General features: G+C 44.6%; 1 protein-coding gene across 2 annotated transcripts in view; it reads right to left on the bottom strand.

The window, feature by feature from the left end:
• The window catches only part of EPG5 (ectopic P-granules autophagy protein 5 homolog), a 64,597-nt gene extending 50,729 nt beyond the window's left edge, over positions 1-13,868 (bottom strand). For both annotated transcript variants that reach the window (XM_030467337.1, XM_030467338.1), the window contains exons 1-7: positions 13,778-13,868; positions 7,654-8,586; positions 5,707-5,950; positions 3,963-4,099; positions 3,363-3,470; positions 2,194-2,267; positions 394-502 (exon numbers count right to left, since the gene is read on the bottom strand). In XM_030467337.1, coding sequence (XP_030323197.1) covers positions 394-502; positions 2,194-2,267; positions 3,363-3,470; positions 3,963-4,099; positions 5,707-5,950; positions 7,654-8,586; positions 13,778-13,831 — 1,659 coding nt within the window. In that variant the 5' untranslated portion in view covers positions 13,832-13,868. The remainder of the gene's footprint in view (positions 1-393; positions 503-2,193; positions 2,268-3,362; positions 3,471-3,962; positions 4,100-5,706; positions 5,951-7,653; positions 8,587-13,777) is intronic.
• Between the last annotated feature and the right edge of the window lie 203 nt (positions 13,869-14,071).

The raw sequence follows: 14,071 nt of genomic DNA, 5'->3' as shown, positions 1-14,071 counted from the left end.
AGAGGAAAACACAGTACAAATGAATTACTCTTCACACAGCTCATACACATGAATTTTCTGGCTGTATATGTTTCTATAAAAGCCCTCATCAACGAGGAAACTGGAGTAGATGGAACACCATGCAAGTCCAGACCTCCTGAAGGGAAGATGTGTTCAAACACATCTATATCCACGTGACTTTTGCATGCAATAGCTCCAGTAGGTTTCACTTCTATCTGTTAATACTTATTCCTGCAAACTCCATTACTGCCCTCATCTCAGAGAAAAATACAAAGTTTTAAATTGTTTTTCTAGATGAAAATGTCAGCTTTACTTAACTCCATTTCAGAAAAATTAATACAGTTAAGGTTAAGCAAAAGCTTAAGAGGAAAAAAGGAATTCATTTGGCTGTACCTCTTCTCCTCCTTCATCTACCAGGGTCCAGTTTCCAGATTCTTTGCCAGATGAAGAGGAACTTTTCCTTTCACTTGGTTTCATGTGGCACATGAAGTCCATTCGATTCCTGATTTTGAGTGAAAAATCAAGTTTATAAAAAAAAAAAGATTCTGAATGTAGCCATCTTGCAGATACTTAAGAACAGATACCAGAAAACAGATACAACAACAAGGAACTAACAGTAATGCCAGATAACCTGATTTCTTAGAAGACTTACACCAATCTCCCATACTCAAACTGTCTTCCAAGAAGTGTTTTTAACAGTGTAAACTACGATCATCTCCTGTATAGTTATAATATACATTATATAATATACATTGTATTATATTCAACTATGCATGAAACAACTCGATTCTTCTCCATGTGTAAGAAATATCCCCTCTTAAAAACACAAAAAAAGTCATATTTCAGAAGAGGTACTCTATAGCAACAAGATAAGGCTATCACCTGGCAAGACAACCAAGAGGGTGGGTGCAGGGCAGCTCATGTATAATATTCATAGCTGCATTAGAACCCAGATCAGGGTTAGTAAAAGGTAAGGACTTCAGCATAATGAGCTACCAAAACTGAAGACCTTCCAGGAAAGAGCTGCCTGAAATGGAGCCAACTCCAGTTCCATGTATGAGCCTACTTTAATTCTGAGGTACTAGTTTTTAGACCCTGCATCATATAAAACCAGCAACTTAGGCCAATGTGGTTTTACAGAACTACAGAGAGGTTGCACAAAAAGCTGAAGTTGTAACATCCAACTTCCTTCTAACTAGAAGTGTGCCAGAGTTTTGCACACAGTGCCACAGAACTCCAGCACAATACCACCCTTCTGATCTCCTCACACCTGCCCTCTGAAAACATGATTGTATCACAGATTAAAGTTTTAAAGATGCTGATTTCAAAAACCAAATCCAGAATTCAAACTTGTTCCTGACCTGCAGCAGCTCTAACAGATGAGCTTCAGCTCTTTTAACAGAAAGAGCAACCATTAAGGAGCCTGCCTTCCTGTTTCAGCTATTGAGAGCACCACTCCAGACACCCTGAATTAGTCCTTGTTCAAAACACAAGCGTGGGGATGTACTGACAATATGCATGGATGGCCTCAGGGTAACCTTGTTTACCTTAGCAGCTCCAGACAGGAAATGTAAAAAAAAAAAAGCCTTTAAAATAAGTCTCCAATAAACAGGACTCCCATCAGATTATCAAGATCACAATGACAACCCTAAATACCAGCAGTTTGGTTTTCCCTCAAAACTTGGGCATGGGGGAAGCAAGTTCTGCATTTTCTCTGAAGCACCTAGAATTCTTCAGTAGTGATTGACTTCTGCAAGCATTATGTGCTCCTTCCAGAGAAAAAAGGAAGAAAAAAAACCAAAACAGTTCGACCAGCAAACCCACCAACTTCATAAACCCTTCACCCAAGAGTTCTGTTGCAGGGGCAGCATCGTGAACAGGCCCTCATGCAAAGCAAGAGCTTTATTTCAGAAGTCACACTAACAAAACACATGGGTATGTCAGCCAGCACAAGCCACTTGACAGCTGAAAGCAAGCTGCACCACACTCTGCACAGCACAAGAATGTACTGCCAAGGCAGTAGTTAAAATTGAATGAATAAAACAAGTTTCATCTAAACCATTCATCTCTTCTTTGTCAGCTTTTATGATTCTGCCTGTAATGAGCTTTCAGGGTTTTGAAAGCACATCTTTTGTCATGGTTTTCACTCTTAAAACAATTAGAATGCATTAATATAATCATATTCATACTTACTTGACAGGAGACATAAGCAAGGCGAGAGATTGCATGAAATGAAAGACACCTGATGGGTGATCCAAGACTTTGATCTGAAATTAAATACAAAAAAAAAAAATCTAAGTAAAGCTAGATGTGTAAAATAAAAGGTAAATTAGTTCTATCAGAGAAATTAAAATTCAAGGTTTGATATTTTTCAATAGCTTTCTGTTCAGACTAAAAATTATCCATAAAGACAGTACCCACACCTTGGGGAAAGTATTGCTGCAGCAAATACTGGGATTTGTCCAAAACAAGTAATTACAGAAAGTAAAGGAGGAAAAGAAAAAAGAACATCAAAAGCTCCCCAAAAAGACAACTCTCTTTGTTTCACATGTATTCCTGGAGTATCAAGGGGAACCGGGATGCTGAGTACAGGGGAACTTAGGATCCTACCACGTTAGGTTAATAGTTGGACTCAGTGACCAAATGTGGTTTTTTTTCCTAAACTAAATTATTCCACGATTCTGTTCTACCCTTTATTTCATTGTCTTTCCCTGACAGTGTAATTGCAGCCCTTTTCCTATGCCTAGATTTCCAATGTCACCTCCTCTTAGAGAAACAAAAATGTGCTTTGCAAGGCCTTGATGCTTTTTGATATTTGCATTGTCTCTGACCTATACAAAATGAATCCTTTCCATTGCCCTGGAAATTACCCAACTAAAAAACTTTCCCAGGAAAACCATTTTCTCTGAAGCAAGTAGAATTCTTCAGTAGTGACTGATGTCACTAAAAAAGTTCCCTTTTAACGTGAACTACATAAAAAATTTGTTCTTCCTTAAACCTTATACATCACAGAGCTGCCTCCAATCTCTCAGCTTGTGTACCGCTGCTACTTTAAGCATAAGGATTCCTTCCTTTTCTTGGAGAGAATTTCCAAAAACTGCTGCTGCACGAGGTCTTTTGAGGTGCACTGCAAGCCCTGGACTCCCTTTCACAGAGTTTGTTTATCAAAGAATGATCTGTGTTTCCCTGCTTATACCTGGGCTAACATGGGTACACCACCCCTTGACAAACACCCCAGTGATTCCACACACCTGGATACACAGAACCATCACAAGGGACTAACCAGGCACGAGAACCTCTCTTCTCCAACCCATTGCACTCCCCATCCAAGCTTCTGACTGTAAGGAATTAAACATTCCCACCTGGATGAATGGAACAGCCCATTCACTGATCCCAGCTGGACACCGAAGGATGTGGTTGAAGAGGAAGAGATGGTCACCTGGACAGCCAATTCTTTGCAACACAGACACCTAAAGGTAAATTACAGTTTTGTAACACATTTCAAGTTGATTATTTTACAGTCCTGCTAACCAAAATTATTTTTTAATTTTAATTTCTCTTCCCATGCTTTCTAACAAACCCAAGTTCTCAAATCATATTATACAAAAAATGTTTTAAAGCCTGCTTGCTTGGCTTAGAAGCCACAAACCATTTCCTTTGGTGCACAAAAACAGAAGTTTCCCAAAAATGACAAGTCTGACTAGTTTTACTTTTAAGGTAAGTAAAAGCATAATGAAAACTGAGCAAGAGCCCCCTCTGAGTAGTGGTGGCTGCTCAGGGGCCAGTCCTCATTAATGCTGCTGACCTCCACTGACTTCAACAAGGCAAGGGAACTCATGCTAAAGATTCACGACCAAATCCCCAGAAAAGATCACTGCACGTGGGACAGTGAGAGAATCAGCACCACCTTCAGGATTTATTCCCATGTGTTGGACCAGTTACATCCATGTTTACTCCCTCACCAGTCTCTGCAGCCACTTGTGAAGGTCACTCTGAAACTGAGGATCTTCAATAATTCTGCGAGTGAAACTGAAAAGGACACTGATACATTCCTTCAAGTGGCCCAAGTCTGAAGAAAGATTTTCTGACTGCTTTGAAGCTGTGAATTAAAAACAGAAATAAGAAGCTTTGACAAACAGCTCTCAGACCAGTAGCATAATTAGTAGTTTCAGGGCTATACAGAAAACTTGCACGCTGTATCTACAGGTATCAGGAAATTTCAACACAGCTGCTTTTTAAAGTTGACAGAAAAAAATACTTTAGGCTATTTTATCTTATAATTAGGCACCAGACACTAATTACAAGAATATAGTACATCTCCTTTTATAAAAGGCATTCCATCAAACTGTAAGAACCACTATTTACTACACATATAAACTATTTGGGAGATGGGAGACAAATGGAGGAGGATGAAAAAGGATAAATATCCAGGGCAGGAGCAAGAATACTTTAGAGAAAATAGTCTTGGCAGAAACCAAAAGAAGCAATACACCTGGGATGAAAACCAGAAAGATTTCTAAGTGTTACAGCTGTGAGGTATCAAATGGCCTTTCAAAAACAAGTAAAGCTGGAAAAATACCTAGCTGGTTTTAGAATTGTAGTTTAGATAAGTAGTTTGGAAAAGGGACTATATGTTGTCTTTGACAACCAAACACTGGAGTCTGTGTGTCCCATCCCACCTACTGCTCCTCTAATGTCACCAGTGGTGCTATACAGCCTAGACAGAAGGCAGCACTCCTGCATTCACCTTACACTCCACGTGTGGTAAGGCAAGAGAACTGAGTTTCTCCTGTGAGAAAAAAAGTTCCGTGGATACCTGCATAAGATCAGGAGGTTTTAGCATCAGAGGAGAAACACTCCAGTATACACATTCCACCAAAAGGCTCTCCTGTGCAGACAGATTGTTCAACCTGGAGAAAAGGCTCCAGGGAGAGCTTAGAGCACCTTCCAGTGCCTGAAGGGGCTACAGGAAAGCTGGGAAGAAACTTTAGACAAGGGTCTAGAGCAATAGGACAAGAAGGAACAATTTGGATGAGACATGAGGAGGAAATTCTTCACTATATGGGTGCTGAGCCCTTGTGCCACGTTCCATGGTTGCCTTATAAAGGGTATGCAGGAAAAGCAATAGCTTCTTGTATAACTGAAATATGAAACTTGAAATATCAATGTTTTAACCATACTTTATGAATAGCCATACCTTCAATTAAAACAAAGGAAGAAAAAACCCAAAACCAGAGATGGAGAAGCTATCTTGAAGCAGTGGCTAAACTCATGAGAGGAAATGAAGAATTTCTAGCAACCTTCCAGTATGTGAAGGGACCTCAGGTAAGCTAAAGAGTGACTTTTTGTGAGGGCATGGAATGATAGAGTGAGAAGGAACAGTTTCAGACTGAAAGAGCAAAGAGTTAGGTTACATATTAGGAAGAAATTCTTTGCTGTGAGGGTGCTGAGCCCCTGTGCCAGGTTTCCCAGAGAAGCTGTGGCTGCCCCATCCCTGGCAGTGTCTCAGGTCAGGCTGGATGGGGCTTGGAGCAACCTGGGCTGGTGGGAGGTGTCCCTGACCATGGAAAGGGGTTGGGAATTGAATTATTTTTAAGGTTCTTTTCAACCCAAAACAGTCTATGACATGATTCTATGAAAACTTCAGGTGGACACGTTGCTGGGCACCCTGACCAGCATGAGGAGTTGTCTAGACCAGCCACACACCTTGTTCTTTTTGCTGAAGAGCCACTGATCTCAACAGGGTGGAGCTGCTGAGCAACTTGTAGATGTATGACTCCACTTGCAACTGGGCCAAGACTGAAGTGTACAAGTGCAGTGCCAGTGCCTGGTGCACATGCTCTGCTTTGGCTTCAAAGAGCTTCTTCAGTTCCCCCAGCACATTTTCATTCAGTTCCACTCTTTGGTAACGATGGTGACCTGTCACTTTGCACTGATCTGCACAGACACCCTGGAAAGAAAGGAATTGTTTTATGTAAGTGGCTGTGCCATTATCTTGGAAAAAGAGTGATTGCAGAAGCTAACCTTGTGATATCCCTCCCCTCAACAGATTTCAAAGCTTACATAAAAGGGGCCACTCCACAGGTGGAAGAGGCAAACGTTTCAAAACACTGCATACTTTGTCAGGTTGCTGACTATTGAAGATTCATATCCCTGACTTGTGAAATAATTACTCTACAAAACCTCAATAACTCAGATTTGGAAATGGACATCAAGTGACTTGTCTGTATGACCAACAGATGTGAACAAGGTCAGGTCTCCCTATTCTAAGTGAGCACAACTGCTTCTCATTTTATAGATTTCTATAAATACTTGTTTCTGCTACTTTAAAATATGTACTGAGGTGATTAATATTTTTCTAAGCATAAGACAGCTTTGCATTGTACATTTAAAACTTTCAGAATTAACTGTACTTCAACTTTTTCCCAAACTGGATTGAAAAGCTGAGGACAGTCTTTCTCTGTCATATCTCTACTTCTTCAGCACAGGAAAAAGCACAATACGTAATACCCCTGTTCTTATTTTTATACTACCAGGAAACAAGCTTCAGAGCAAGCACTATGGAAGCTCAGCTCTAAAGTATCCCTTTGTTTCCTAAGTTTGTAGAATAATCTTAAATTGATACATAAAAACACAATTATTCTGGACATAAAATAAATATGAATGGATTAAAGCAAGAAGCAAGCTTAAACAGCTGTGTGATACCCAGTGAGGATGCATGAGTGAAGCCAAAATTACTTTTAGTGTAGGAAGTGATCAACAAAAAAGAAGAGCCCAAGGAGGTTCAGTGTTATTCCCTAAGAAAAACAGAAAAGATTCAGATCTGTTCAGTGGATGTCTTTCAACATCTCAGTTCAGGAACCATGTAGGAGAGGTGCTGTGCTCACAGAAACAACACTAAAGGCCAACACATTCACAGGTACTGAACACTCTTGCACAATTTTGATGATGTGTTGCTAATAAATAGCATCAAAGCACCAGAAAAATTTCCTTCACTCTCACTGCCATGTCAAGCTCCAGAAACAGTTACACAGAATGAGCATGGTGGAAAATTTATCTGATGGGTGCACCAAAGAGTTCCCCAGATCCCTCTGATTTGCAAAGAGGAATAACACAGAGAACCACGACCACCTTGGAAGCTGCTAAAACCATTGCACCGCTTACGGAGCAACAGTTACTGCAAGGGGATGTGTTTTGTGCTTTGATCCACACCAGCATGACTCAAGTTTCTCTGCAGCTGCCACCTCTGGCAGCAGGAGAGTTGGGAATGACATCAGTGAAAACTCACTACAGGCAGCAGGCCAGAAGGGACATCACTGACTGCCAAGCTGAGGTTCCACCATGTATCCCCTGAACCTACTCAGAGTACCGTGGTACTGACTACACCCAACAGTAAAGGCAGAACTGGCTGTACACAGCTCGTTCTGATGGACTGCAACAGAGGCCACTAACAAAGAACCCACTCACCTACACTGAGTTGCAAAATCAAACAATAAAGTGTCTTAAACCCCAACATGATACTTGCAAGTCCTGGACATCAGTGGAGAGACTCAAAGCAAAGGCAACAATCTCTTTGAGAACAAAATAGCTCAAATACAATAAACTTGACAGCAATTAATCACACCCCAGTGAGTTTAGGTTCAAAACCAGCACCTGCACAGTCTTCTGTTCTTCTTTTATGATCCATAACCTTCCCTTCACATTCTGGCAGTCTGTTGTCATCACCTGCAGCTCTGCCTCAGCCAGCAGCAGCTGCTTTCTACAGCGCATGTAGTTGAGGAGCAGTTCATAAAATTCATGCCTGTCCTGATGAGCCATACTTTCAAATTCCTCTGCATAGGAGTCAACATTCTCTAACCACGAACACGGCTCAAAGATTTTCAGCTGCTCTCTAGTAAAAGGCACCAGTTCTGGCTCAGTTGGGAGCTCTGGGTACAGCCTTTCACTGTGCAGCAGGGGTTCCACTGCTATGACAGTCGTTCTCTCGTAGGACAGATCAGCTGCCAAGTCTGGGTAAATTGGTTTCAACCCTGGATGCTGGAAACACGTTCTGGATGTTTTAGAGAGCTGTGAAAGATGGGAAGGAAGCTTCTCTGAAGAACAGACAAGACGATTATGAGCATCATCCAGGTTTTCAGTTCCTTTGTCCTCTACAAAGCCCAATGCTGCCCCAGAGCCAACAGCATGGGAATGGAAGGTACCACTCAGCACTGAGGTTCCTGATCCACCAGCAGCTGCCTCCACAGGGCTCTGAGGTTCATCCAACTTGCCTTCTCCACTCTTCTCAACATCCCCCTCACATTCCTCATGGGAAGGATCAGCTTTTAAGACTTCTGCAGCTGTGGGAGGCTCTAGAGTTGCTGAAGAACCTTCACCAGCTGAAGGTAAGTTACCCTGGGGGATGTCACACACATCATTTGTGGCTTTTTCACCCTCTGCTTCATCACAGAGACAAATTTCTGTAAATTCTCCAGGGTGTTCCACTTGCTTTTTACTGTCTGGAGAAGATACTTCTGGCACAGGGGGGAGAAAGACATCATCAGGCTCTTGCACCTGGGACTCCTGAGTGCTTTTTCTCTTTTTTTCCTAGGGAAAAAAGAAAAAAATTGTGCTTACCCAGTGTCACTACTGTGTAAATTTCTCCCCTTTGCATCCCAGATCCCACCATCAGCAAACTAGTATATGTCAACACCCCAACCCAGAAAGCCTCTCTTTAACACATTTTAATAAACCTTAAAGTAAAAACAAATCAACAAAACAGATCCTTGTTCTTTAGTTGTCCTTTGAAGTCTGTTCTCTTGGTCACTTCTTGAATGGTACTTCAACATTTCTACGTAAAAAGCTATAAACATCCCAGGACAGTGTTTTATTAACATACAAAATAAACAAAATAAGACCAAGAACAATAAAACAGTGCAATTAGACTTTACCAAATTACAGTAAGTTACGTTGAAACTCGTCTTAAGTTTTACAGAAATATTACTAACAACACAAAATAAACTGCATAAATAGTACAGAAAATTATTTTCAAAAAAGTACTTTCAGAACAAAGGAAGACTGGAATGCATGCCCTAATTACATTCCATAACAATCACAAAATCTATACAAATACTGAAATACCCATTTTAAATATGCATTATACACTAGAGATATAGAAAACCCTGGAAATTACCTTAAGCTTATCAACTTCTAACATTAGTCTGGAGGTAAACAGCTCCCATAAAACTAGTCTAAGGTGTAGATTAGCCTCCTTCCAAAAACAAGGCATGGGAAACAAATTTGTGCAGGAAATCAAAAGATTTTCTCAATCTGTAGAGCAAAAAATCTGGCAATTTGTAAATTATGTATGCCTACCAGTTTATTAGAAGAGAAACTGAGAAAACTTAGGTCAGGACCCTCCAGTTTTGAAGACCCAGACAATACAAGAATCCAGTATTGAAAACTCTATTATTTCATGGTCACTGTGCCCCAGATGGCCTCTGACCACTGCATCTCCCACCAGCCCCTCACTGTTTGTGAGCAGAGGGCCTAGAGAGGCCCCATCCCTGGTAGGCTCATTTACCAGCTGAAGCAGGAAATTATCGTCTATATGCTCTAGGAATCATAGAATCATAGAATCATAGAATTAGCCGGGTTGGAAGGGACCTCAGAGATCATCTAGTCCAACCCTTGACCCACCGGAGCAGTTGCTAGACCATGGCACTGAGTGCCACATATCTCCTAGACTGCCTCTTCTCTGCTGTGTGGAGTTCCCAGCAGACATCCAGCAGGTTAAAGTCACCCACAAGAGCAAGGGATGGGACTTTTGAGACATCTGCCAGGTGCTTGTAGAATAATTCATCACTCTCATACTCCTGGTTGGGTCTGTAACAGACCCCCACCAGTATTTCAGCCTTGTTGGCCTTCTGTGATGGTGACTCCTTCACAGCTTCCCTGCTGCACAATGGCTTCCATCTCCTCTTCTTTGCTTCCCACACTGTGTGCATTGGTGTACATGCACTTCAGGTAGGCTGCTGATTTCACTCTTAACTCAGGCTTTCTCATCTCTGGAGAGCCCCAGTTCAATTCCCTCCCCCTTCAAACTGAGTTTAAAGTCCTCCTGATCATCCCCACCAACTCAAGGGTCCTTTTGCCCCTGATGAACAGATGAAGCCCATGTGAACTGGAGAGAGTAGGTACCATGGGATTTGCCCCATGGTCAAAGAAACCAAATCTGCCAGTGGCACCAAACCTTTAGCCACCTATAGTTAAGATGGGTTTTCCTTGTCCTCTCCTCATTCATCTCAGTTCAGGAAGGAGATTGAGGTCCTGGAGCAGGTCCAAAGGAGGGCAACCAGGCTGGTGAAGGGACTGGAGCACAGATCCTATGAGGAGAGGCTGAGGGAGCTGGGACTGTTCAGCCTAAAGAAGAGGAGGCTCAGGGGAGACCTCATCACTCTCTACAACTCCCTGAAAGGAGGTTGGAGACGGGGGGGGTTGGGCTCTTTTGCCAGACGACTTTCAACAAGACAAGAGGGCACAAAGGGTCTCAAGTTGTGCCAGGGGAGGTTTAGGTTGGAGATTAGAAAGAATTTCTTTCTGGAGAGGGTGATCAGACATTGGAATGGGCTGCCCATTCCACTACCCAGGGAAGTAGTGGATTCTCCATGTCTGGAGCTATTTCAAAAGAGCCTGGATGTGGCACTCAGTTCCATGGTCTAGCAACCACAACAGTGGATCAAGTGTTGGACTTGATGATCTCTGAGGTCCCTTCCAAGCCAGCCAATCTATGATTCTATGATCTTTGATACTGCAGGAACTGAGGCAAACACCACCTGTGCTCCTGTCCCACTAACTATCAACCCAGCACCTTGAAATCCTTTTTAATCACCCTGGTACTACTTTGTTGCCAGCCTGGATTAACTGTGAAGGACCACCTTGATAATTTGAGAGACCCAAGAGCTGGCAAAGAGGCAGGATCTCACACTGTAGAGCAAGGCTGAAGACAGCAGCAAGGCATGGTCTGCTGCCAGAAAAGGTAGTTAGGAATTTGGAGGACACCTGCTCTGAACAAAGGGATTATGAATTCTATCAACCCTTGGCTTTTCCCATGATGTTCTACTGTGGGAAAGTGCTGTAAGCAATGTCTGTAGCTAGCAAGGCCATGGTCTTTGTTTCTTATGTCTTGCCTTTAAAACAATCCACCTTATCATGATGCCATGTTTACTCTGCACTATAAAGAATAAAGTCAAACATATTACCACATATGTGGTCTCACCTGACCTCAAACTTTTTTCTCCTCTCCAATTTTTTCCTTGCTCCATTTGCAAGAACAAACAGGGGATAATAACCTGAGGGCTGAATTAGCTCAGGGATTCTCTCACCCGGGTGTCACGAAGGCAGCATCCCTGTGGGACGGGTCCAGTCGGCATATAGGGCCCTCAGTTCCCCTCGGAAGGGAGTCACCCTTCTTTTTTTCTTTGTAGATGTAGTTGTAATCCATCTGGTAGATGGGGTGTGACCAGGAGACCCTCCAGACAGATCTTCCTCCTGACATCCCTCTACCTGATTCTCTGTGTCCAGGGACAGAAGTATCAGGGATGGGTCATGTCTAACCCTGCAGGATTGTTCATTCTCACACGTGACACCACCAGTGAATTGTTTCCCAGTGAATGATCCCTGGAAGGGTTGGCCAAAGACAGCAGGGTCACTGGACACATGTCATTAATGAAGGACAGGACTCAGCTGTGACTCACTTGCCTTCCTGCAGGGAACTGATTCTCTGAAGAAGCAGCAGCCCCAAGGTCTGACTGCCCTGGGCATGCTATGGGGCTGAGTCAAGACAAAAACAGTGACACACTTACTGCTCTGGGACTGCTTTTCCCTGCAGGCTTAACTTGCCTTGAGTTCAAGAAGCAGGGCTGCAGCTGATACTTGGATCTAACCCTTCCTTTGCAACACAGCAGCCAATTAATCTGCTCAGTTATTTTCAGTTTCAGCTGCTGACTCCTTAAGGGAAACATTTCCATTTCAAAACACTGGCACAGGCTGCACAGTGAGATTGTGGAGTCTCCTCCTCTGGAGACATTCAGAATCCACCTGGACACAGGACTGGACAGGAGGGGTGGCCCTGTTTGGGCAGGGGGGGGGTTGGATTCGATGATTTCTCGAGGTCCCTTCCCCCTCTCCCCCGACACCACGATTCTGCCATTTCCATTTTGGCTCAACCCTGAGGCAAGGTATTCCTGGGAATCATAGAATGGGCTGGGTTGGAAGGGACCTCAGAGCTCATCAAGTCCAACCCTTGATCCACTCCCCCCGTGGTTCCCAGCCCATGGCACTCAGTGCCACATCCAGGCTCATTTGAAATAGCTCCAGACACAGAGAATCCACTACTTCCCTGGGCAGCCCATTCCAAGGTCTGATCACCCTCTCCAGAAAGAAATTCTTTCTCACCTCCAACCTAAACCTCCCCTGGCACAACTTGAGACCCTTTGTGCCCTCTTGTCTTGCTGAGAGTTGCCTGGGAAAAGAGCCCAACCCCCCCCTGGCTCCAACCTCCTTTCAGGGAGTTGTAGAGAGTGATGAGGTCTCCCCTGAGCCTCCTCTTCTCCAGCCTCAACACCCCCAGCTCCCTCAGCCTCTCCTCATAGGGTCTGTGCTCGAGTCCCTTCACCAGCCTGGTTGCCCTCCTTTGGACCTGCTCCAGCACCTCAATCTCCTTCCTAAATTCCAGAATTCCAGAAACCATCGAAATCCCGCGCAGCACCTCTGCCAGGTAAGCAAAAATTCAGAAAGCTCTCGGTGCCACCCTGGGGAGCACGGAGGGCACGGACAACGGGATAAAACCTGGGGATCTCGATACTCCCTAACCTTGGCACCACGGAGGAGCCACAGGGCTCCGCGTTTACACCCTTCAAACAGGAGATTATGAAATGAACCCAGGCTGACACCCCCCACACCACGGCACCGAAACACTGCTGGGCTCCGGGTGCAGCTCCAGGGCTTCCCCTGAGAGCTGTCTGGGAACTGACACGGGGCGGGAGGCACCGCACCGCACCGCACTCCCCTGCCCTGCCCGCGGTCACCGCACCGCTGCAGCTTCCCTGGAGCCTCTCCTGAAGCAGCACCCGGGGCCGCCTCCCACACACCGGCTGCGCCCGGCAGGAGCAGGAGAGTAAACACGTACGGAACACCGCACCGGGCAGCGCTGGGGCTGCCTTAAGCTAAAAAAAAAAAAAAAAAAAAAAAAAAAAAAGCTGAAAAATAAGCTGAAAAATAAGCTGGAAAAAATGAAAAAACCTAAAAAAAGGGAAAAAGCTAGGAAAAAAGCTAGGAAAAAAGCTAGGAAAAAAGCTAGGAAAAAAGCTAGGAAAAAAGCTAGGAAAAAAGCTAGGAAAAAAGCTAGGAAAAAAGCTAGGAAAAAGTAAAACAAAAAGATTTTAAAAAAACGTTTAAAAATAAAAAAAAGTAACCCTAAATATGAGCCAAACCCCCTAATACCTTTGGCCAAAGTCCCACAGTGTGTAACAACACCACCACCACCACCACAACAACAACACCACCACAACAACAACAACAACAACAACAACAACAACAACAACACACTCTCACACTCTCACCCCCCCCCCCCCCCCTCTCTCTCTCTCTCTCTCTCTCCCCCTGTCCCAGCCCCGCACCAGGCAGCACTCAGCAGGTACCGAAACCTCCGCGGGGCCCAGGCCCCCCCGCCCCAAAGCCACCCACCCTGCCACCCCCCTGCCCCCTCCCCGGCACCCCCGGTCCCGTCTGTCCCCACCTTGGCTCTGTTCTTGGGGCGGCCCTGCCGGGGAACCCTCACTGCCTCGGCCATGGCCCCCTCGCTGCTCCCCCGCGGCTGAGGGGATGCAGAGGGGCGGCGGCGGAAGAGATGGCGGTGGCCCCGCCCCCAAAGGGGTTTCGTCCAATCAGCAGTCAGAGCCGGGTAACGCAGGCAGGGAGGGACAGACGGAAGCGCGGTGCGTCATTTCTGTCTGGGCTGCGGAGGAGGTTGGGGGGGGGGGGGGGGGGAGATGGTTCTGTGGGGAGCAATGGAGGGGTCTGGGTGCTCCAC

Source organism: Calypte anna, chromosome Z (assembly GCF_003957555.1).
Source record: "Calypte anna isolate BGI_N300 chromosome Z, bCalAnn1_v1.p, whole genome shotgun sequence".
NCBI classification, from domain to species: Eukaryota; Metazoa; Chordata; class Aves; order Apodiformes; family Trochilidae; genus Calypte; species Calypte anna.
This window is presented reverse-complemented; position numbering and strand designations above follow the sequence as displayed.